The following is a 24,856-nucleotide window of genomic DNA, read 5'->3' on the forward strand; positions in this document are numbered from 1 at the left end:
GTCTGTTGAGTGTCTGACTCTTAATTTTGGCTCAGATCACGATCTCTCAGTTCATGGGTTCCAGCCCCGAGTTGGGCTCTGCACTGACAGCTTGGAGCCTCCTTGGTGTTTTCTGTTTCCCTCTCTCTGTCTTCCCCTAACCTCCTTCTCTCAAAAATAAGTAAATGAACTTTTTTTTAAAAAAAAGAGGTTAAGCGAGAGATAATGAGGAACTGACCTAAAATAATGGTGGTGGCATTGAAAAGCAGGTGACAAAATGTGAGATATGAGGAGTAAAGGTGAGGGGCAAGTGAAAGACGACTCCACGTTTTGCAACGCTGGTGTTAAAGAGGATGCTGATCCCATGAACTAATATAGGAAACACAGAAAGAGGGATAAAATTGACTAAGAAGATGATAAGTTCAGTTGTGAAAAATGTTGAATTGCAAGTGGCTGTAGAATAACTGTAAGGAAGTTCATACTAGCAAGTTGGAAATATGGTTCTGGAGCCCATGGGAGGAGTCAGGGCTAGAGATGTAGATCTGAGAGGAGGTGGACTTAGAGATTAAGAGTATATCATCAAACATAAACAAACTTGGGTTTGAACTCTAACTTTGAGACTGACTAGCTGTGTGGCCTTGGACAAATTATTTATCATCAAAGCTTTAATTTCCTTAATTGTAAAATTGGGAAAATTATACATACTTCAAAGACTTTGCTTATTGCATACCATCTGGTTGCCATTTGTCACCGTCACTGTCTACCATAACCATCATTGCTGAAACCATTAAGGTAGATGAACTTGGCTTGGAATTGAAAGTAATTAAGCAGAAAAAAAAGGGTTGAGGAATGAGTCTTAGGGAACAATTATTAAGGGAAACGTGGCAGAACAAACCTGAATGAAGCTCAGGAGCAGTCAAGAAGGTGGGCAGAAGATCAGAACAGCAAGACACGGGGATGGACAAGAGAAGAGAATTTCAAGGAGGGAATCCTGGAACATGTCAAACTCTACAAAGAAGTTGGGGACGAAAAAGGAAAACAAGGGCATCGGATATAGTGATTTGAAGGTTATCCTTGTGTATGGAACTATTATATATGTGGCAGGAGTGGAAGGAAGTCACAAATGGAACAGGGTTCAAAATGGAATTTGCACCCAGACTGCAAGGGGATGTGTATCAGACACCGAAGTGAATTGAGAGCCAGATCACCTTCTAGAAATTTCAAAGCAGATATAAACAAACATATTGCAGGCCTTAGTTTTCTTACTCATTTCAAAGGGATAAAAGACTTATGTTAACAGAGAGAAAGGGGATTTGTGAGAAGGATTTCTTTAGAGAGTTGTGCAGAGTTCCCTCATTCCAGAAGAGGGGAGATGCTTCTCTTCATCTCAGTTAGGGCTTCACTGGGAGATCTGAAGAACCTGGTCAGTGTCATCTGTGGATTGAGGGGAATTACACACTCGCGTCTGAGTGTTCGGCTATTTACTGGAGAACCACTGGCAGCAGAGTAAAGGAGGCTTGGCTGCATCGGGTGGCCTGTTGTCTGGGCAAAGGACATATGAGTGCACTGTGGAACGGAGGGAGTGAATTGGCATGGAGCTAATTTAAATTCTTCCCAAGAGGATCATCTGAGGCCAACAGGGAGAGCTTTGGAAAATAAGGACTACGGGAGAAACATCCAAAGCTGGAAGAAACCGAACTGACCACATCAAAGCAGAAGAGTGGAATGTTCCCAGTAAGAGTCCCTGAAGAACCCACAAAAACACCCGTATGAGAAGTTGGCTTCATGTAACGTGTGCTGGCCCGGAGGGCCTGAAGCCATCTTACAACAGCGCTATCCTGTAAGGACATCCCACCTCCCCTCTCTCATCACCCTGCTCCTCTCCACCCTTCTCTCTTCCGGCCCTGAAAAGATAAAAACATCAGGGAGGAGGTAAGTGGAAAAGGAGAACCCTACCTTTTTCCTTCAGAGAAGGGACTCACGACATTGGGCCCTGGAGAGGTATGGAAAGGAATTCCAATTTTGAATGACTATCGCATGGGACTCAATATATTCATTTCTGGATTGAGACGGTGATTTGTAATAAGAAGAGTCCATAATACTTTTTACCATCTTAGGAGAGAGGAGAACAGTCTTGAGATTTGTGGCTAAGTGTCCTACAGTGGCAAAGAAGAGCTCCCACCACTATATACATTTAAAAGGATAGTGGAAGACAACTTTTAGTGAAAAAAGGTCCCCATAACTCTCATGTTTAAAAGGTACTATTTACCCAAGGGTACAAAAAGTGAGTCAGGATGAGGACATGAAGGTCTTGAGGACAGTAATTTTGCCCTTTTTTTTTTAAGTAATTTTGTGGGGTTTTTGTTTTTTAAGGCTGTTTGGCAGAGAAAGGGCACTGTGCTTTGATGAGGTGATAGAGATGACTGAAGGTCCTCTTAGGACAGGAGAAACTTAGTTGTGGCTGCAGGTGGAGGAGAAAGAGATGGTAAAGATAGGGTAAAATAACAAATCCACAGGAACAATTGGAAAGGAAGACTGATAAGGCAAGGTCACAAAGAAGAAGAGAGAAGACAAAGTCAAGAACATTGCATTTGCCTTTAGAAAAAAAGACTCTCTTTCCCCTGAAAGATGAGAGAAGGAAGAGAGAAGATGTAAAGACATTTTGGTTTAGAAGGAAGGCAAATAAAACAGTTTATAGTGAATGACTTTGATCATCCCTGTAGTTTACAGAAGTTCATCTTCTGTGAATGAAGGCAGTGGGTGGTGTTTATTACTCTGGAGGGCAGAATCAGGACTACTGTGTACAAACTAGAAAGAGATTAACTTGGGCTCAATATAAGAAAGAACTTATAAAAGAGTTGCCTGGGGGGCTCAGTCAGTTAAGGGTCTGACTCTTGATTTCATCTCAGATCATGATCTCATGGTTCATGGGATGGAGCCCCGCATCAGGCTCTGCACTGACAGCATGAAGCCTGCTTGGGATTCTCTCTCTCTCTCTCTCTGTCTCTCTCTCTCTCTCTGCCCCTCCCCCCTTCTCAAAATAAATATATATTTTTTTTTTTTTTTTTTTTTTTTTTTTTAAAGACAGAACTTGGGGCACCTGTGTGGCTCAGTCAGTTAAGCATCTGACCCTTGATTTCAGCTCAGGTCATGACTTCACGGTTCATGAGTTCAATCCCTGCATCTAGTTCTCTGCTGTCAGTGTGGAGCCTGCTTTGGATCCTCTGTCTCCCTCTCTCTCTGCCCCCCCCCTTTCAAAAATAAGCATTAAAAAAAAAGAAAGAACTTATCAAAATATCAACACTGGTGATATCAGCACAGGGGACTGACCTTCTTATACAGGTGTAAGCTGCAGAACAGAGGGCTCTAGGTGGGGATGGATGAACAGCTATTGCAATGCCATGTGAGAGACCTCTGCCCTGGACACGGAGGTGGGCTGATAGCCTTCAAAACTCCTACTGTGCAGCATTCATTGTCAATGTTATATTTGTAGGGTACTTCCCTGCCAACAATTCAGGTGTCAATGTGACTGAATACAATAAAAAGAAGCCCAGGGGGACCAGAAGAGAAAGTGTAAAGAAAAGACCGCATGTGTTACACAATGTCTTGATTTCCCAACTACAAAATCATCTAGTTGTAGCAAAGGAACTAACTTATGCTAGAGTTAGATCCCGTCCCAAAGAATAATATTCTATATGTCTCCATAGCTTGGCAGCTATGAAATTTGAAAATATCACTATGTTCTGGGGAACTTAATATTATGCATGAGCTAAAATGTAGTTATGGTGGAGAAAGTCTCCTGAACCCTGAACCCCTCCAGTTTTACCACCGCTAAGAGGCAAATGGGAACTTGCTGACAAGAGTAAGTACGTTACCAATGTGCTCTCTGGAACTCAAAACAAAGAAAAACCCTAAAACTCTATTTCAAACATCAGGCTGCGTTCTATAAATCAATGCAATCAAAATCATGCCAGATTTTCTATACAACAATGAAATGTCATGGAAACTTGGCAATTATTCAATAAGAAGGCTATCGAGTTTTTTAAAAAATAAGAACCATACATTCCTAGAATTAACATTTATTGAAACAATAAAGTATTCCAGCATGAAGTACCACGCATCTCAAAGAAATATGCCCACAGATTCAATTTAAACTGGCCATATAATCCAATTAAAATTTAAATCTATAAAGAGAAGTCAGTCTATTATGACCCCATTAGTCATTTCCCACAATATTTTTCCAAAGGAATAAAATACACTACGGCAAGAAGCACCATGTAATATTTTGAGTCAAAGTTCAGGGCCAGAGATCCGTTGGCATTTTTAGACATAAGCAATATTAAAAGTCTTATGACGGGTCGGCCGGTCATATTTCATGTAAGTGCAGTAAATGCACAGTTATCTGTGCCTAGCATACTGCCTGGCACATGCTAAATTAGCTTAGCCTATTGAATAAATGAATGGATGCATGAAAAAATGAGTTTTGTTAGCAGTAGCTAAAAATCCATTCTGTGAGGAGGCCTATCCAAACTCGGAGCATCTTCCTAGTGTTTGGAATGACTTACGGTTTCCTAGCATCACCAGCCCTGGGACAGAGCGATGGGGCCACCAAAAATCCCACAGACCCAAATCTATGTGGACATACAGGCTGGGACCCTTGAATGTTGTCCATTTTAAGAGTCTGACAGGTTCTAGATGCGGTTTGGTTTAATCTCCCAGAGATTCCCTCCAGAGAAGGGTGGATATCTTCAAAGGTCCCTTAATTCCCTCTTACCTCCACCACAGGAATAGAAGTCGAGAGTGGGAAGAAAGCAACAGATAATCGCTTTTTGGTTCTAAAGAGCACCAGAACCAAATCTTGGTGACATCTGCCTCCAATTAAGCCCTGCAAATGAATCTACGTGGCTGAGTCCAGCTGCAGTCCACTAGGAGGTATATTTTAGCTGAGGTGTCTTTCACTAACATCATTCACTAAGTAACAAGGAACACAGTTCTGAACGTGCTTTGACATTTATTATCTCATTTGAGGTCCATTACAACCCAGGAAAAAAAGGTGTTTCCCAGAATAGGAAGCAGGCTCAGAGATACAAAGACCACACAGCAAGCAGGACATGGAACTTGGACTACACCTGTCTTCTAACCTTACTCCAAGACTGCTTCCACTATTCTAGGTTCTAACCCCATTTTCTTACTACCCAGAGTTGGGGAAAACAATCAAAATCATTGCTTGGTGAAGGGTGCCTAATGCAGCTTCTGTCTCATCTCACTCAGGACACGGGTCCCTGGAAAGTGGTCAGGATGGAGTATTTCCAGAAATGTTTTACGAGGTGAATTCTGGGCACCCACCAGCAGGGAGTCCATAGGAGAAGCCAAAGAAATGTTCCTTCTGGAATCACATGCCCGGGGGCACCTGGGTGGCTTAGTCAGATCTGACTTCAGCTTAGGTCATGATCTCGCAGCTTGTGAGTTTGAGCCCCACATCGGGCTAGCTGCTGTCAGAGCATAGCCTGATTCGGATCCTCCGTCCCCCCGCCCTCTCTCTGTGCCTTCCCCACTTGTGCTCTATCTCTCCCTCAAAAACAAAGAAACCTTTAGAATCACATACCCAGGAAGCACACTGTACTTCAGATGGGTGTGTCTAGTACAGGGAGAACCTGGCCTGGCACTCCTCAGAAATAGGACATTACGCACACAAGTGCATGCACACACATGGACACACACACACATGGTATCCCAAAAGTCTTAGTGCAGTTTTAAACTTCCAAAACTTCAGAAGTATAAATGCTGCAAACTTACAAAACTCATGTGAAAGCCCAATAATTTAAATTTCTTCTCTTTTCTACACTATACTTACTCTACTTGTATACTAGCTTTGTGAATTTTGAAGAGCACTTTTAACCTTACCTTTCGGTCAACATTTGCCATGTTCAATCAGGCGGATTGAAAGGTTTTATGATATATGACGTGCCTACAATCCATCTCACAAGAAGCCTGCAGTCAACTAAAATCTTCACATGCATGCTCTACTGTTAAAACCACGTTACTCCTAATTAAGCTTGTAAAACTGGCTTTTTTTTTTTTTTAAACAAAAAAATACCCGAAGCACTACTTTTTGTTAATACCAATTTAATTTTATCTTCTTGGATACAATCCATTCTGTTAAAATCCTTGTGGATCCTTGTTTTCCTACCAGATGATTTCACCCATGCACCATCAATGTTCTCAAATGGGCATTTCTAGCCACACTCAACTACACAGAATCCAAGGCAGAACCCTATTGGTGTGATTCTCAGCGTACAAACAGTCCCTCTCTTCAGGGACCTCTGAGTGAATTCTAACAGAGACCTCCGCCACCACATGGACATCAGCCTCTTGGACAAGGCAACTCAGTTCAATCAATTAAAAACACAACCACCTATGTCATTCAGACCATATATTTTTATCTTAGTCAAAGGGATTCCAGGAGAGGCCCTGTCAAATGCACTGCTGACCAATGCATTTACTCAGACCATCTCACAGCATTCTTCTGATCCACGAGATGAGTGACCCTCCCCGTGAAAGGTCAGATGAGGGGACAGTCTTGTCACAGCTCTGTTGTCTAGGTATTGTACTGATTAATATAAAGCTATAACTGTGAAAATCTAAAGACAGGCCGAAACAAACAAATAAAAATGAGTTTATTTGTAACTCAAGTTCAAATAAAATCTGGACAACCTCAAACATCTGTGGTGGGTTGAATTGTGTCCCCCAAAAGATATGTTAAAGTCCTACCCCTGGTACCTGTGAACGTGACCTTATTTGGAAATAGGGTCTTTGCAGATGCAATCATGTTAAAATGAGGTCATACTGGATTAGGATGGGACTTAAGAAGGACCCCTTAGGATGGGGTCCTTAGAAGAAGAGGAAAATTTGCACACACAGAGAATTAGGCCTTGTGAGGCTGGAGGCAGACCCTGGAGTAATGGCGCAGGAAGCCAAGGGATTCCAAAAATTGCCAACAACCACCAGAAACTAGGATTATAGCTTAGAAGACATCTTACCCAGAGACTTCGGAGACAGAAATTTTCCTATATCTTGAGGTTAGATTTTTGGCCTCCAGAACTGTTAGAAAATCAATTTCTGTTGTTGGAAGTCACCTAGTTTACAGTGCTTTCTTACAGTAGCCCTAGGAAGCTAGTAACATCTGTGCAAAAATATGTAAGTCTGAAGTAATGGCGATTAACATCAGATTCAAGAGCACTCAGGAATTGGTAAAAAAAGAGGATGAGAAATACTTAGATTCCTGAGCAGGTGGCAGGCTTGGCAGGGGTGAGGTAAATGGGCGAAGGCACTGGCCTAGCAGGTTTGGGGGCTGTTGGCTTGAAGCTGGGGGGGAGGGGGACAGACAGAAGGTGACATCCTGTGACAAGCTCATCACCGAGGGATTAATCGTCCCTCCTAGGTGTGAGGTGGGCATTTCTCAACAAAATCCTCTCATTTTTTAATGGCAACAAAATCACCAATTTGTCAGTTTATCATCAATATATAAGCAAAACTATGTTAAGCTTCCTGTCTCCAATTTGGCATTTTCCTTGACTATGTTTCATCATTCTAAATGAGACAGCAGCCCATGCAGGGGAAGGAGCTGTTGGCCTGTCTGTCTCTATATATAGCGCTGTATCCACCATTTTTCAAAGGTGCTAAGACTCCACCGATTGATGACGATATTGCTTAAAATGGGTTACATTTTAAGCTGGAAAAAAGAAGGCATTTTTTTCCCGCATGTGAAAATTTAGGGGAGGAAGGATGCTCCCTCACAGTTTCTAATATTGATCTGGCTCCAATGCAGCCCACGAAATGTAAGTCTATAATGGCAGAATTCGTCACTGGAAAGACCTTACAAGCCATCTCCAGGAGCTGGCCCAGCAGTAATCAGGGGGACATATTCTTGCTGATCCTGAGCACACAGGGAGCTGGGTTAATTTTGAAAGACAAAATAAAAGCGCTGCCTTGTGGCAAAAGGCCACTTCTTGATGCCACTAAATCAAGCCCAGCCTTGCTTGAGTATTAATTCTGAAGATGTCTGTATCCCCCACTGATACTCCTTTTAGGAAGCTAGTATGGAACAGGCCAAATGAAGCCGCAACGTGCAAATACCATTTAGCAAGTACAGATAAGCTGGGATAAATCATCCCAGAGCACTTAAAAAAAGATTCAAATTTTAATACATTAGCACTAGAACATGCTGTACAAGCAACAGGGAAATTGCAGTTGTCAATGTGTGAATTTAGTCTCAGAGTAAGTTCATCCAAGGAAGTAAAATCTCAATTTAGATTCTTTTTTCTACCCCTTCCCCCAATCCACGTGTTTCTTTTAGGATGGAGGAGGACACTGTTACTCAGCAAATGGATATCACACCAAGAAATGGTTAGGGTATATTCATCGGGGGTAATAACTTGAAGTTCGCACTTTCTCACTGAAATAGTTTGAAGTGGTCCTTCAAAGTGGCAAACCATAAATGATGGGCAAGGTGTCTGATCCACGTGTGTTCACGTGCACTGTTGTACGTGTATGTAGATATCTAGCTAGCTAGCTGCCTTTAAAAAAAAATATTTTAAATGTTTATTTAGCGGCGCCTAGGTGGTTCAGTTGGTTAAGCATCCAACTTCGGCTCAGGTTATGATTTCATGGAATTTGAGCACCATATGGGGCTCTCTGCTGTCAGCACGGAGCCCACTTCGGATCCTCTGTCCTCTCTCTCTGCTCCTCCCCTGTTAGCATGAGAGCATGCTCTCTCTCTCTCTCTCACAAATGTTTATTTTGAAAGAGAGAGAGTGCATGGAAGCAGGGGAGGGGCAGAGAAGGGGAGGGAGAGAGAAGGAGTGGGGGTAGGGGCAGAGAGAGAGAGAGAGAGAGAGAGAGAGAGAGAGAGAGAGAATCCCAAGCAGGCTCCACGCACAGCTCGGAGCCCATTGCAGGACCTGGATCTCATGAGAGTGAGATCATGACCTAGCCCATATCAAGAGTCTGAAGCTTAACTAACTGAGCCACCCAGGTGCCCCTATCTGCATTTTTTTAAATAAGAAAGGATTCTAAGGGGAAATCACAAAGGATTTCCTGGTATTTTTCTGTTGTGCTTTCCAGAAAGCCTGTCTATTGTCACAGGGGAATAGGACAAGTTGCAGCATATGGTGTGAGAGCACATTGCAGGGAAGGCAAAGCCCAACCCAGAGGCCTCACCTGGAGGGGCTGGGCCAGGGGAGGTCCCAGGCCTACCTGCAGGCCTGATAGACACTTTGGCAGCCCCAGGTCAACACTGCTGACTTGACACTGAATTGTATTCCAGCCGGAATCTGACAGCTTGTTTTCTATCGAGGTAACAAGTGAAACTTTCATTTCAGAACGTTATCTGTTCTCTCAGACTATTCTATCAGAAGCAGCTATTTTCTTTAAATTGAAAGTCAAGGCAGTTTATTTTTCTCGAAACTGTGTTGTTGGCTCCTGCCTGATTCTTAACATTCTCTTGTTTTGCACAATGGCAGAGCAGTCTCATCCCGTAGAAGGCAGGGGTGGGATGGGAGAGTCCTCCCAGAGGGCACCCTGTGTATGATAGATTTACATAAATCCTGGCCCCCAAAAGGCACATCAATCAGAGATAAAGATGGAATGTACTTAGAGAAAATGTATTTAGAGGGAAGGATACCGACATCACTCTTTCAACTAGGTTTTTTTTGAAGCAAAATAACTTAAATCTCTTCAAATGACACTTCTATCATATTATCTATCTATCCAACCAATGTATTATGTCGTATCTCATGTCAAATATATACGTCCATTGGGCATTCAAAGTTTTCACAATACAGGGGAAATCTTTCTAATTCCTATCCCTCCCCACACACCCCAAGTCATTTTTAAATGATGAAATAATTGTACTATGTTCAAATGCATATAGATGATACGCATATATACCATTAATATAGATACTATATGTGAACATACATCAGCAGGGGCGGGGCAGGACCCCTCCATCACATCACTTACCCTACCAAGTCAGCACTCAAGTATTTCCCATCCACTTTGTCAAAAGCTCACTAATTTGTTTCCACATGCATTTTAGTATAAAATCCATTATCACTTCAAAAAGCACTTCCCACTAGCTAGAGTCTGAGTTGTCCATAAATATGTAATATCTCCCAATTAAATTAGAAGTAAAACGATTAAGGAGAGGTCTTTTTTTTTTTCAGTGCAATAATCTTTTCTGTGATGCTGTTAGGACTCTTGAGATGACTTATGGCATCAAAAAAAAAATCATTCTTGAAGTCACAATTTTTCATATTCATTTCCTGAGACAATTCTTTCCCTCTTGATCAACTGTCTCTTCTCTATTTTTTACAATCACATTCCAGTTTGAATCCAAGGACCTACCCTCCTCCTTTTTGGTCTCTCACAGATGCTAATGACATACAAATTCTGTAGTCGTTAAACAAAAAGGGATACCTAGCCACTGTCCCCAGTTAGGAACCTAAAAGTAGGTAAAGTGAAAGCTTCACAGAGAAACACACTCAATAATTTTATGATTACAAAGCTCTCAACCACACATGTTGACAAAAATAGATAATTAAAAATGTAGAAATCTGCATCATGGTCTTCTATAAAACATCAGTTTAGTTATTAAACGGTTATAAATTAGCCATTGGTAATTTACTCTTCTGAATGATTTAACCTTTCCAATTATCATTTCATCTGTTTTCTATATAAAAAAAATCAAAGAAATTCTAGATATGGAAAAGACATGCTGGGTGAGGATCTGAAACTGATTTGGTAGCTTTGGGGTTGACATAATCTTGGCCTGGTGTGGCTCATTTTGGAAAGCTGCCTCAAATTTCCCCTGGTTTTGAACTTTTTTTTTTCCTTACCACTTTCATCTAGCAAGAAATCATCCTGGTAACGGAACTTCTCCGGTCCACATGCAATAAAAATGTCATCGTCACCAAAAAAGTCCTGAAGGCACATCACCTACAAGAGAAAAGCATGGCACTCAGCAAGGGGTCAGCAGAACAGCAATTACAACATTGCATCCTGGCAAGTAGACATCTGCATAAAGCCACTTCCCACGTCTAATGGAATCAACAGGACAGCCTCTCCAGAGGAATTTCAAAAAAAGGTTTCCAGCATCTGTTACTAGTAAGAAACATGTTACATTTCAGTTGCACAGGAAGACGGGATAAGGAAAATAGAACCGGTAACTGTCACATTTATTACTTGACATATCAATAGGCTATGAGGTAAGAGCCCTTTATTTTCATAATACAGTGGATGCAGCAAGATGTGGAAAAGGAACACCCCTTTATTCTTTTGAATGTAATATTCCTCGATAGCAATAAAAGTCAGCATATGATTTTAGCAACAAATATAGTAAACATGTGGTGGTTACTAGGGTAACTACTGAAGAAAAATACCTGTATCAGAGTATGAATATAATGATCTCCTTTAGACCCATTCTACCTCTAGTTGGCACAGAAATGGAGTGGCACCTGGGTGGCTCAGTCGGTTAAGCATCTGAGTCTTGATTTTGGCTCAGGTCATCTCACAGTGCATGGAACCGTGCCCTCCTCTGCCCTCCTCCCCTCCACCTCCCATCAAAAGAAATAAATCCACTTAAAAAAAACAGAAATGGAAATGGAAGTCCTCATAAGAGGAATAATAGAATAGTTATTTCTTAAATTCAGATACAGAGACGGGGCAACTCAAGTTACGGTGTATGCCCACAATTCAAGTGATACTAAACTTTAAAACTCCTGTGCTGCCCAGCTTCTTGTAGTTATGCCAGAGGAAAGTTTTAAAACAACCTTTGGATATTTATTCAGCTTATTCTCCAGTAAGAACTTTAAGAGAGCTAAATGTTGTTTTTCAAGCACATGTGGTCAAAATGAAAAATTTCAAGCACACGGCTCTCTGTCTCTGGATATGTGGTGTAATATTTTGCTCACAATATGTAGGATGCCAACACAAGGCACTGGGAACACTACTGATTTCTATCTATTTTCAATTTCCTTTGCTTGGAGCAAATCATAAAGCAGCCAAATGAAGGCACCCATTCAGAGCTGTATGAAATAGACTCTCTAATAGCATTTTCCCTTGGATATCTGAGGACCACAGAAAAATCCCCTGGATCCTTGGGGCCTCTGTTTACTAGTAGCACTCCCTTATTTGTCTGCAGTCAGCTGCAGGGCATATCTGGGGTTCTGCTCTATTTCAGTGCTGGGTGGCACTGCTCTGACACATCAAAGGTGCTGTAAGCCTTGCAGTAGTAAGTTGGGAGAACACAGCCTTGCTTAGAGACCCCAAACACAGTCATGTGTACCCTGCAGATAGTTTTGCCAAGTAGGCTCTCATTTCCAAATAATCGCTTGGCTGAAATTTTAAGAATGAAATTGCTATAATAGTATGATAATCGCATTAAGTGTGAGTGAGGTACACCCACAAAAGATTTCTGAAAAGCTTGAAAATATAGGTGATTTAAGAGGGACATTGTAATTGTCATAAAAAATAGACTAAAGGGGCACCAGGGTGGCTTAGTTGGTTAAGCGTCCAACTTCCGCTCAGGTCATGATTTCACAGTCCGTGGGTTCGAGCCCCATGTTGGGATCTGTGCTGACAGCTCAGAGCCTGGAGCCTGCTTCGGATTCTGTGTCTCCCTCTCTCTCTGCCCCTCCCCAGCTTGCACTCTGTCTCTGTCTCTGTCTCTCTCTCTCAAAAATAAATAAACATTAAAAAAAAAAAAAAGTAGACTAAAGATCTTCAAGAGTGGTGTCAGAAGCTCTGGTCTTCTACTTGGGTTAAAAACAGGCCCTTTGAATTCAGAACCCATTCCATTTCACTCCTCCCTTTCTGTCTGATCTCATCTGTGACCCTGTTTATCTTTATCTTCAAGACAAGTACTCCACCCCAGCCTTTTCGATCAGTGGTTGATGTCATCCCAACCAACCCATACAGGCCATTGTCCTTTTACATGCGTAAGTCTTTATAGTGCCTACTATATGCAAGTTAGCATAGAGCACATACAGACAAAAATGAATAAAAGGTGGTCTCTCCCTCAGACAAAAATATGAACAATTAGCCTTAAAAGGGCAGTGTTTCCTGGAGTGTGAATGGTCAGTAGGTTTTGTGAAAAAAAAGGGAGGGGAGTTCCCTATGGCCAAATAGATTTAGTAAATACTGAGTTCATCCAATATAAACAGGTTTCTTTATTTCCAGTCTTTGCAAAGCCCTAACATGCTAATGTGCACCATAATTCCAAACAGGAGATAGAAAATCCAGTATTTCCCAATCTTATTTGATTCCAGAACACTTTTTCACATAGTATCATAGGGACTACTGTGTAACGTGGTTCTCTTGGGGTCTGCACTGACAGACAGAGTTGAAAAGAACTCTGGGAACCCACAATGGGAAGAACAGTTAACCCACTCTCCTGGGCAGCCACATTTCTTCAGCTGATAAATATTTATTTGCTAGATTTTTTTACTCCTTCAAACACCTATGATGGGCCTACTCTGTTGCTAAGCTTTGTGCCAAACATTATGATAACAAAACTTAATAGATGAAAAATATTGTTTTCCAAAGAAAATTGTCCTTCTGTTCCACATATTCCCCTCATTTGTATTCTAGAACATCAGACTGCCAATCAGATCACATTCATCTATGTGTGCATGTCTTATGTTATCGCTAAGCAGGCAGATAACTATCATCAAAACTATAACACGTGGGGGCCGCCTGGGTGGCTCAGTCGGTTAAGCGTCTGACTTCAACTCGGGTCATGATCTTAGTTTGTGGGTTCGAGCCCCACATCGGGCTCTGTGCTGATAGTGCAGAGCCTGGAGCCTGCTTCGGATTCTGTGTTTCCCTCTCTCTCTGCTCCCCCACCATTTATGCTCTGTCTCTCAAAAATAAATGTTAAAAAAAAATTAAAAAATAAAAAAAACTATAACACATGATAAGCAGGTTGCCAGCCAACTAACTCCCTTCCATCATATACCCATAGCCATCCTTTAAGCCCAAGACTCAAAGAACACAGCAGCCAATGATCCAGCTTGGACAGTTTAGGTTTAATTCTGTTGGCAAGTAGGAAATGAAACATGATGAACTTTTGATGTTGTTTCCAACTCCAGGATTCCAAGAACATAAAAGGAATGTAGCAATTGTTAAAGAAAAGTAACTGTCATCACCCAGCACAAAAAGACAGGAAAAGGCCGTTTCAGTGCCAAGCAACATGTATTCATTTACCTCTCAATCTCCAGTGACTAAAATCAAAGAATTTGTTAAACTATCAGAAATTGTAACGTTTCCTGTGCTCTCTGCTCTGGCATCATTTAGCCGTTTCCCGGCTCATAACCTCCCATTGCAGAAGTTGGGTATGGTCAGTAGATCACATTCAAATTTAGAAAACTGCTTCTTGTTAGAAGCCCTGATAAAAGATTTGATAGTAAAGGAGGCTTAAACACAAAGTTATGAAAAAGATGGATTTCGGATAATCTGAGCACTTCAATTACCAGTGCTCTCACCCTCTATCATTGATCTAGAGGTGGCTGTAACGTATTCCATCTAACAAAATAGAGTAACAGAAGACGGCGTATAACCCTCTTCGCTAGGCCAACATACTGTGAGAATTTTCCTTCAGGCATTACTGGACATTCTGATATCAAAGGATTAAGACAGATAGAGAAGTGTAAAACCAACGTTTTGCATAAAGATATGATTTTATATGTCTACACGGTGTTGTTAAATGTGAAGTTCCCAGGACACCTGGGTGGTTCAGTCGACTGAGCATCAGACTCTTGATTTCAACTCAGGTCATGATCCCAGGATTGAGCCCTGCATCGTGCTCTGCATTGAGCACGGAGCCTGCTTATGGTTCTCCCTTCTCCTCTTCCTCCCTCCACCCCTCTCCTCTGCTCCTGCTCTCACTGTCTCCTAAATAAATAAATAAATAAATAAATAAATAAATAAATAAATTTGAGGTTCTTGAAATTCAGTGTGATAACAAGCTTAAAAAAACAAGTTCCTGGGGCGCCTCGGTGGGTTAGTCAGTTAAGCATCTGAATCTTGGTTTCAGCTCAGGTTCTCATGGCTCACAAGTTTGAGCCCTGATAGTTCTGCTATCAGCGTGGAGCCTGCTTAGGATTCTCTCTCTGGAACAAGTTCCACTTATGGTTTAACATCTCTCAAAGCCAGGCCTTTTCTTGTCATCTTTCCCTTTACCCCTATCACCACATCCGTCCAGAGCTTATTCTCCTACCTGTGGACCTTGGCATTTCCCGCCGGTGGATTTTCTCATTCCTATCTCCTTTCTCTCCAATCCATCCTGTTTAATTCTGCTAATCTACTCTTTCTTTTAAACTTTCAATATCTCTTTCCATGCTTCAGAAAAAAACCAATGGCTTTACCACCATCAAATTAAAGTTTATCTTCTGAGTCTGGCATTCCATCTGGTTCCAACCTACTTTTCAAGTCTACAGTAGTCATGCCACGTACCTGATACTTAGTAAGCATTGATTGGATAGTTGGATGGATGGATGGATGGATGGATGGATGGATGGATGTTTGGATAGATGGACGGATGGAGGATTGGATGCCTGGATGTTTGGATGGATGGATGGATGGATGGACATAAGGACGAATGCAAGGACTATGCTATAACCCAAAACACGGTCCTATTTATCTGCTTTACATATTCTTCTCAGAAAAGGACTTCTTCTTTCCTACTTGTATGGGTTTTTGTATGACTTTTTTCTTCCACTTGGTATCCCTTCCTACCTCTTTGCCTGTTCAAATCTCTCCTATGACTCAAGGCTCAGTTGAAGGTTCAAGCCTTACCTTCTTATCCACTCCAATCCAAAGTGATTTACCCCTTCCCTGAGCCCCTAGTCATCATTCAATAGATGTTTATTGAACTCGTTATTTACTAGCCACTGTGCTAGGCCTTAAGAATACAACTGCCCTCATCCTTCATCTCTTCTTTTCCAGTATAGATGTGTGTAGACTTACACTCCAAATAATTCCTAACACAGTGTTGTGAATTAACAATTCAGCAGAGGGTAAACTGCATTACCTACCAGTGGTTTTTGTCATGGGCTTGGACTCAGGTGGCTGAGTTGCCATCCTGGCACTATGACCACTGCTGACTTGGGCGAGTCAGGAAACCCCAGTTAGCTATCTTGAAACACATCCTGTTTCTAAAGATCCTACATTTGGTTAGGGCAGAGGTAGTGCCTCCTGTTGGGGGGAGGATTCTTCAGCACCTCAGAGACTGCCTCTGGCACAATTTCCAAGAGCACAGCCTGTCATCAGAGCTCAGGTCCTGAATTAACCCAATTCTGCCACTTAGATGTTCATCTCTTCGTGCCTCATATCAAATATGTTTATCATGTTGGTTACTTTAAAAATGAGAAGAATTTAGACTATGAATCAAAAGAGAAAAAGTCCTCAATAAATTTCAGCTATTTTTATTAGCTTAAATGCATTTTTGCTTCCAAATAAGTACAAGCCAAATGTGTACCTAATATAAATTTTTTAATGTTTATTTATTTTTGAGAGACAAAGAGAGACAGAGCATGAGTGGGGGCAGGGCAGAGAGAGAGAGAAGGAGACACAGAATCTGAAGCAGGCTCCAGGCTCTGAGCTGTCAGCACAAAGCCCAACGCGGGGCTCGAACTTGGGAATGGCAAGATTATGACCTGAGCCAGTCGGATGTTTCACCACTTAACTGACTGAGCCACCCAGGTGTCCCCAAATGTGTACCTAATATAAACAAAAAACAGAACATAGTATGTAGCTTCTGGGCACTATATACTTAAACTCCTAAGTGAATTTCGCATATAGGGGCATATAGGTGCCCCTTCTCACTTTGGGAACAGGAATTCTACTAGTATAATTATTTTGGTGAATAGCATACTTTGAATTAGCATCAGGGAAATGGTGTAAAATGAAGATGAGATATGGTACATGCTCTGATTTCCATCAGGCTTCCACTGAAATGATGCTGTGAACGTCATTAACAAGGATGGCCACCTGCTACCACAGGTAGCACTGTTTTAACTTAAGACCCCTTGGAATCTGTCACAACTTTCAGTTTTGTGGGATCCAGAGATTTGTATTCCCCTGAGAAAACCATCCTCAGTTGAAATGTCCCTACATTAGAAAAGAAACTGTATGTGTATTATATGCAATTCATAAAGGAAGTAGTTTATGGCATACAATGCTTAATATTCTATCAATTAATTTTCAGTTCTTACCTAATGCTTCGGTTATTATATGAAAATCTAACCCCAAGTAAAGACATCCCATTTATTGCATCAGAGTTTATCTCTGACAGCACTTAGCATAATGCCAAACCCACTGTATCTCAAAAAACATGGGTGGTTATAATTGCCAGATGTGCTGGGAAAAGTCCTTGAATGAGTATCACCATACCTGGGTTCTGAGCCTAGACTTGACACAAACATTGTATAAACTTGAAACAGTTCCTTAAGTTCTCTTGGTTATCAGCTTCTATACTGGCTCCAATATGTTTTATTTCAGTAATTTATACGATGAAGATATAAAAAAAAGAAGAAAATTCTTTTTGGTGTGATACAGCAACAAGAATAGTTCTATATGCATTATTACATGTAATCCTCAATATACATTATTGCATTGAACCCTCTCTGCTGTAAAGGAGACAGACTCTATCTGACAAGAGTTAGTTAGATGTTATTTGTATCCCTATTTTACAGATTAAAAAAACAACTTAGCCAGATTCAACAGAAGATGTGTAGAAATTTGAAACTATATCAGTTACAATTCAAAACCAGGCTCTTAACTACCAAGCTACAGGAAAACAAACTTATTCAAAGCATAGAAACACGTACCCTTACAATTGTGTATTATAAATTTCAGTTAATAAAACCATTTTAATAATAGTCATCACATATATTGTACCCCAATAGTTTATAATAAAAAATGTCTAATAAATTTTTTAAAAAGGAAGTTTGAATTATTTCTTTGATCCTAGGAAGATATATTCCATTTTCTGACTCTTTTTATGTGAAATCTGAATTTATATCTTTTCCATTAACTTGTCATTACACATACTTGTCCCAGGAGACTGAGCTGCTTACAGTGAGTTAAAAAACCACTACAGATAAATATGGACTTCCCCTGCTCTGAGTTTCCGCCTTGAATTGCTCTGCACGGACAGAGATTCAAACAAAGGCAATAAAAGCATCTGCTATTTACACATTTCCAAAGCAGGACTGTGGAATCCATTCCCCCTCGCTGGAATGAGATCTCCATGGTGACGCTGACATCACAGAGAAGGGCGAAATTTTCAGCAAAGTCTACATTTTCTTTCCAAGAGCGCCCTCTACCAACAAAATGGAAAAACTCTGCAGCCACGGCCTATTTTTTTGAAGCCACACAAGTCATTGTGTCTTTATCAGGTGCCTCTCTTTGTGTGAAACATTAAAATATTTTACCATCAAAATACATTAATGTATTTTAAGTGAGATTGCAATCACAAAAATAAAAGCCAAGAAATTCAGTCCATTTATTGGAATCACTGAGTATGGCATATCCTTTCCATTTTTTTCTTTTTTAAATACTCATTTATAATTTCTCATTCTTCTTGGTACCAGTTAAAGGGGACAGGGTGAAAGGTCCAGTTTTAATGAGATGTTCTTTACCAAAAAGGAATGCTTACACCTACCTGTGTTTAAAAAAATCCAACCACGTTATGTATCTAAAGCACCAGAATCAATCACCTCCTTCTTTCTGCACAATTCATAATGTGACCATTATAATTAGCTTTCAGTTAAAACTTGGCACATGTGGGCGTCCTCATCCTGCCAAAACCTAATTTCGATAAGATTTCTCTTCCAATTTCATTCCATATTTGGCTTCTTTTCTCCACTCTTAGCATTGAGTGTTGTTATGCACGTGATATTACAAGTCAACCACTGAATTTTTCTGTTCTATACTCATGTAATTTCATACATTTCTGGTACTAAGACATGTCGACAATGTTTTATAGCCAAATATCAGGAATGTGTTATGCCATGTTACTGTCATAAAAATACATTCTCCATTGTTTCTTTACTTTATCACCTTTTCATTTCTTTGGTAATGCACTTAAGCAAATGATAATTTATTCTACAACTGTTCTTCTAGCAAGAAATTTCTGATAAAGAAAAATCCTTTAAGGAAACTCTGGTTCTTGCCCAGGGGAAGACACAGTCATTAATAAAAGAAATAAATGACTCAAATAATAATAACAGAGAGAGGAAAATAAAGAGCCTCAAACTACTTTTTTTACAAGTTTGAAGCTCTAAGACCTTTTTTTTTTTTGCAAAAACAGATAATATTGTTGAAATTCAGAATGGCTGAGATTTATGAAATAATATGCTGATGCTTTAAAAAATGGAAAAGAAAATGTCCTCTGTTGAAATGTAAGCAATTTAATTTGCTGAATCAACAACAACAAAAAAAATAACAATCACAAAGTGGGAAATACATTCCTTTCTTGATCGTGTTCTCAGCTGCTAGTCTACATGAACAACAGCTAGGACAGCACGTCGTGGAACATACTATGACAGAACACTCTCCTTAGAGAAATGGAGTCACTAAAACACTCGCTAATGTAAGACATGTGGCAGGGTTCTTGGCATGTAAGTAAAGTTAAGACACTCGCATTACAAAGGGTAGGTTTCAAACCCAGAGAAATAAAACCAACCCACAAAACCTGTGTCTGGCCAACACCCTCAGATACAGTTTCTCTGCGTCAGGAGTTAAAATGTAATTAAAGCAACTAGTTGCTATCTTGTGATTTTGTTAACTCTTACTCAACTTGCATGTGACCAGTGAATCACATGGCTGTGAATTTCCCTCCTGATGTTTTCAAAGGAGCCCAATGCCAGTGCCAAGGCCTATAATGTGCCAGGCCCCGAAGAGACTTGACTCACATCCTTATATTGATTCCTCACAAGGACCCTTTGGAGAAGGACCCTAATTTTTAAAAAAATTTGCAAGAAAATCACAATCCAAAGAACTGGTATCTGTTTGAGGGATAAAAACATAATAAAGGTAATCAATCTGCCTTTTATGTTCTTGCACGTTGGCTTGTCACTTAAGGTTAGAGGCAAAAAAATGATATTCCCAAAGCCATGGAAGTATGTGTCTAACATGTGTAAATGTTGCCTGATGTTGAAGTACGGGAGTTGGTTGCTTTAAATATCTCTATTTCTGTATTTCTAATCTACTTGTCTGGGTATACAGCTTGACATTAGAAGGGATTTTTTCATGGTTCAAATTAGTCTTCTCAAGTGAGTGATGTTTTCCAATGACAGCCCCGTAAAGGTGAATCTCCAAAATGGCTGCTACCACTGTCACCATCACCGCCCTGAGCCTAGCCCCCTAGCCATCAGCACCATGGCCACCATCACCATCACCACTTCCATGGTGGGAGCCCTCATAAAACTTCGGAAGTTTTTTTGTTTTGGTTTTTGTTTTACATAAGCTGAGGACAGAGCCTTTTGTCTTCTATGTGTTCAGTATGGGTCAGTGTTCTGCTCATCAGATACTGAACCACTTCTAACTGAGAATGATGATCCCAGTAGTATCTAGTACAAATTTAACCTAAAATTACATTATAAAAGTATTAAGTGCAAAAATTACTTTTTTTAGACCCAAACTTAAATGCAGCTAATAAAAACATTTATATAGCATCAAAACTATTGCTGGAGAAAAGTACTTCATCTTCCAAAACTATGCTTCAGAGCAAGTCAGCTTTTAAAATTGCCAATAAAAACATTCTCTGGAGTTGTTTGAATAATAATACCACTTTCGCATAATTGTATGAAGATCCAAGCACAGCTAATAAAAGGCTGAGAGAGAGATGGCAATGGCAAGACAAAAAATTTTACAGCCTCAAATGAAGGCTTGGTTTAAAACATTGTTTCTATAAATAAATGTTGATCTGGATATCCAACTATGAATACACACTTGGAGATATTCCCTCCTCAATGGTCTTTCAGACAATTATGTATGGTGACCAAAACATGCTAGGCCAATATCTCTTCTTTGTCTTCATCTTATACCATGTATATGAGTTTCCATAATTCCTTTTTATCTAAATTTAGAGATGAGTGAATAACATAGGGCTGGTTGCTATTTCGACAAAGCAGGAGATAGAAGTGTAAATAAAGCATGAGGACCTCAAATGCCTATGGAGGTCTGGAAGGTAACAAACAGTGAAGTGGGCCAGGCATCATACAACACAGTGTAAATGGGGCGATAAATGGTAATTAACATAGTCAGACAATAGGAAATCGGTGAGGAGTGTAATAAACTGGAACCCTCCCTTCACCTAAATGGGGCAGCAGCAGTTACTTGACAATTGTTATGCAGCAAAGTGAGCCCAGGGCTGCTACACTGATTTTTTAAGAAAAAGTGAAATCAGATTTTTATTTGAAAGTCCTCGATTTTTAGAAGTTGGCAGTAACTTCATTTTTTATAAAAAACATCGTGCGCTCCAAATAAAACACACCTGTGTCCTGGATTCAACCCGTGGGCAGGCAGTTTCCAATCTCTAGGGGGAGAATTCCTAAACTAAGTGGCTATTAGCCATGGTTAATGTGCACAAGGCTGGTCTCCATAACTGTGCCAAAGTCCCAAGGAAGGCAACCAGGCTTACCAACTGACTCCAATTCCTATAATTTCCAAAGGTAGGGTAGGATGTAGTCAAGACCCAACACTTCTGAAAATTGGAGCCTGTGAAAGACTTGTCTTGTGTGTGTGTGTGTGTGTGTGTGTGTGTGTGTGTGTGTGTGCATGTGTGGGTGTGTGTGCACACGCGAGAGTACGCTTTGGGTGCGTCCACATTCACTTACACGGTTGTCCTGGGAAACGGGTGGATTTGTCACAGCTGAGATTAGTTTTTGTGTCCTTCCTCTCTTCTACACTCTCCCTTCTCCCTTCCTGGGAGGGAAGGGGAGTGAAATAGACAGCCTGAGGTATCAGTAACACGAAATTTCAGAGCAAATGTTACCAGCTCAGTAGAGATGGAACCAAATGAACTCCCTGTAATAAAGAGTACAAACACATTCTACGCATCTCTCTCCCGCCCCTTACGACATCTCCTGGCTATAAGGTCTAATCATGGTTTCAAAAGCTACAGTTTCTTTTAAAAAATTAAAGGTCTCTTCTTGAAAAAATGAAAATCAGTCCATAAGCAGTAATTTTCTTCTTAATCACATCTGCTCTGCCCAATTGCCAAAAACACCCATGACTACTAAAAATTATTAGAAATGTTAACTCTAGTTGGAAAGAGGCAGAGTAAATAAAACTCAACCATCTAAGGAAATAGATTTGGGGCCTAAAACATGAAAGTGAGGAAAAACTCAAGCTTTTCACAAATAATTTCAAACGGTTGATTTTTATTTAGGTGTCTCCCACGTCAGGAGTAAGCTGACATGAGGCTTCTTTCCTTTCATAAACTTATATTATTGCTGGCCTTCTCTCACAGTGTGATGATTAACTCTGAATATCCTTAATGGCACATAAAGGGTTAGGTCCATTTGTACAGGGAACATCTATCTAGCACAGGGAGGCGCTCTTGATGTCTGGTTGAGAACATGCTCACGTTTACACTTTTTTATTACATTTTAGTTCTCATTCAACAATGCACCAATACAGAATGGCATACAATAGTGGCTTTCCATGACTATAGCAGCCTTGAAAGGTTTTGCATGGTAGTCTGGAATCAGAAAGTCAGGCTTAAATCTCAATTCCATTAATTACTAGCTGGATGACTTGCGTCAATTACTCAACATTTGGAAATCTCCTTTCTCCATAGAGAGAGTGATGATAATGTTCTATCCATCTCTCAGGATGGTAGAAAGAATTTGCTGAGGTAATGCCCAGACATGTCTCAAGCAGAGGAAGTGTTTAGTAAAAGTCAAAAAACAGTATATAGGCCTTAATTTAATGTTGCTGAAGCATAAACTTCCAAGATTACGCTCAGAAAAGTCAACAATCATGGAATAGAAGGCAGAGTAAATCAGCAGTTTCTCTTTTGTCCTTCCCTTGTACTGTTTTTATGCTGAAAATTATTCCATCTAATGGCTGTCAGACTTTAGACAACCATAAGACATTAGAACTACAATCAACACTAACCAAAGTGCATGAAAATAACATTTTCTTTCCGTCTGTGGGTTATCCATTTTTCTTTCACATGTGAAGAATACAATGCAATAACTCTATTAATATAAGCTATCTCCTTACATCCCCTGAAAATCATATTCTTTTCAAGTGCCTGACAAGTAGAGGACTAAACATTCCCTCCATGCTGAAACATTTGTCCATGCCAATCATAACTTCCTTAATGTCCAAGGAAATGAAATCTAAGCATGAAGTGCCAGGATGAGCAGCAATTTACAGCTTTAAAACCATCAAAAAAAAAGCGTAATCAGGAGCGCCTGGGTGGCGCAGTCGGTTAAGCGTCCGACTTCAGCCAGGTCACGATCTCGCGGTCCGTGAGTTCGAGCCCCGCGTCGGGCTCTGGGCTGATGGCTCAGAGCCTGGAGCCTGTTTCCGATTCTGTGTCTCCCTCTCTCTCTGCTCCTCCCCCGTTCATGCTCTGTCTCTCTCTGTCCCAAAAATAAATAAACGTTGGGAAAAAAAAAAAAGCGTAATCATTCAATGTGAATCTCAATATTGAGGTTCTCTCCTTGTGTGTCTTGTGCCTCTATCATTAGGTCTCATCAGATATAAAAAAGGTCAAAATCACCATAGACAGCAGCTATGCTCATCAAATATGTTTAAACAAATCATAATAATTTAATGTCTAAAGTAACTGAGATGGAAACTTCTTTTTGCATTATTTGTAGTGTTATACTGCCCTTCAGTGTCCAAACACATGAACTGTTAACAACATTTGAGCTCAAGAAATGCCTTTGCATGAACCTTTACCGTGAACAAAGAAGTTATTTTTTTACAATATCTCAGTGAAGGGTGTTGCTATGGTTTAAAGTATGCCTCCTTCCCGAACTCATATGTTGAAATCCTAATTCCCAGTACCCTCAAAATGTAACTTTACTTGGAAATTATGGTCATTGCAGATGTGATTAGTTAAGATGAAGTCATGCTGGAATGGGACGGGCCCCTAATCTAATATGACTGTTGGCCTTATAAGAAGGGGAAATTTGGAGACAGACATGCACACAGGAAGAACACCATTTGATGAGGAAGGCAGAGCTCAGGGTGATGCTTCTAGAGGTCAAAGAATGTCAAAGCCAGCCAGCAAACCACCAGAAAATAAGAGCCACGGGTGGAGCATATTCTCCCTCACAGCCCTTAGAAAGAATCAACACTGCCCAAACCTTGATTTTGGACTTCTAGCCTTCAGAAATGAGAGACAATAAATTTTGGTTGTTTAAGCCACCCACTTCTGGTAATTTGCTATGGCAGCCTTGGAAAACCAACATGGGTGTGTATTTTTATGCACACAAAAATGTAGAATCACATAAAATTTCTCATAGAACACACTCATCTCACTTTACAAGGATAAGAAGGAGAGTTCAAACACAACAGATCATTGTTAAACTCTAAACTGAAGATTTTTCTTAGTAACATCAGCTGTTAATGGCTTGTTTTTTTCTATTGGTAAGTTCTAGAGAGTTTCAGAGACAAGCTCTAAAGCCTAGAACATTTTATTCAAGTATTATAGATGTTGTGCTAACTTGAAAGAGAGGCAAACACATGGTTTTTATTTCTTTCGCACTTATGCCAGTTAGCTCATGCTACAATAACCAATTCTTGATTGTGTGAGAGTTGTGCAGACCCTGGATTACCCAGACTCTTATTTTCT

The 24,856-nt window shown here is 40.4% G+C and overlaps 1 protein-coding gene across 5 annotated transcripts in view; it reads right to left on the bottom strand.

Moving 5' to 3' along the window:
• Positions 1 to 24,856, bottom strand: part of DCLK1 (doublecortin like kinase 1) — a 345,711-nt gene that overhangs the window by 156,325 nt on the left and 164,530 nt on the right. For all 5 annotated transcript variants that reach the window (XM_040448193.1, XM_040448192.1, XM_040448195.1 and 2 more), the window contains exon 4: positions 10,875 to 10,974. In XM_040448193.1, coding sequence (XP_040304127.1) covers positions 10,875 to 10,974 — 100 coding nt within the window. The remainder of the gene's footprint in view (positions 1 to 10,874; positions 10,975 to 24,856) is intronic.

Source organism: Herpailurus yagouaroundi, unplaced genomic scaffold, assembly GCF_014898765.1.
Source record: "Herpailurus yagouaroundi ecotype Mexico unplaced genomic scaffold, PumYag 197, whole genome shotgun sequence".
NCBI lineage: Eukaryota > Metazoa > Chordata > Mammalia > Carnivora > Felidae > Herpailurus > Herpailurus yagouaroundi.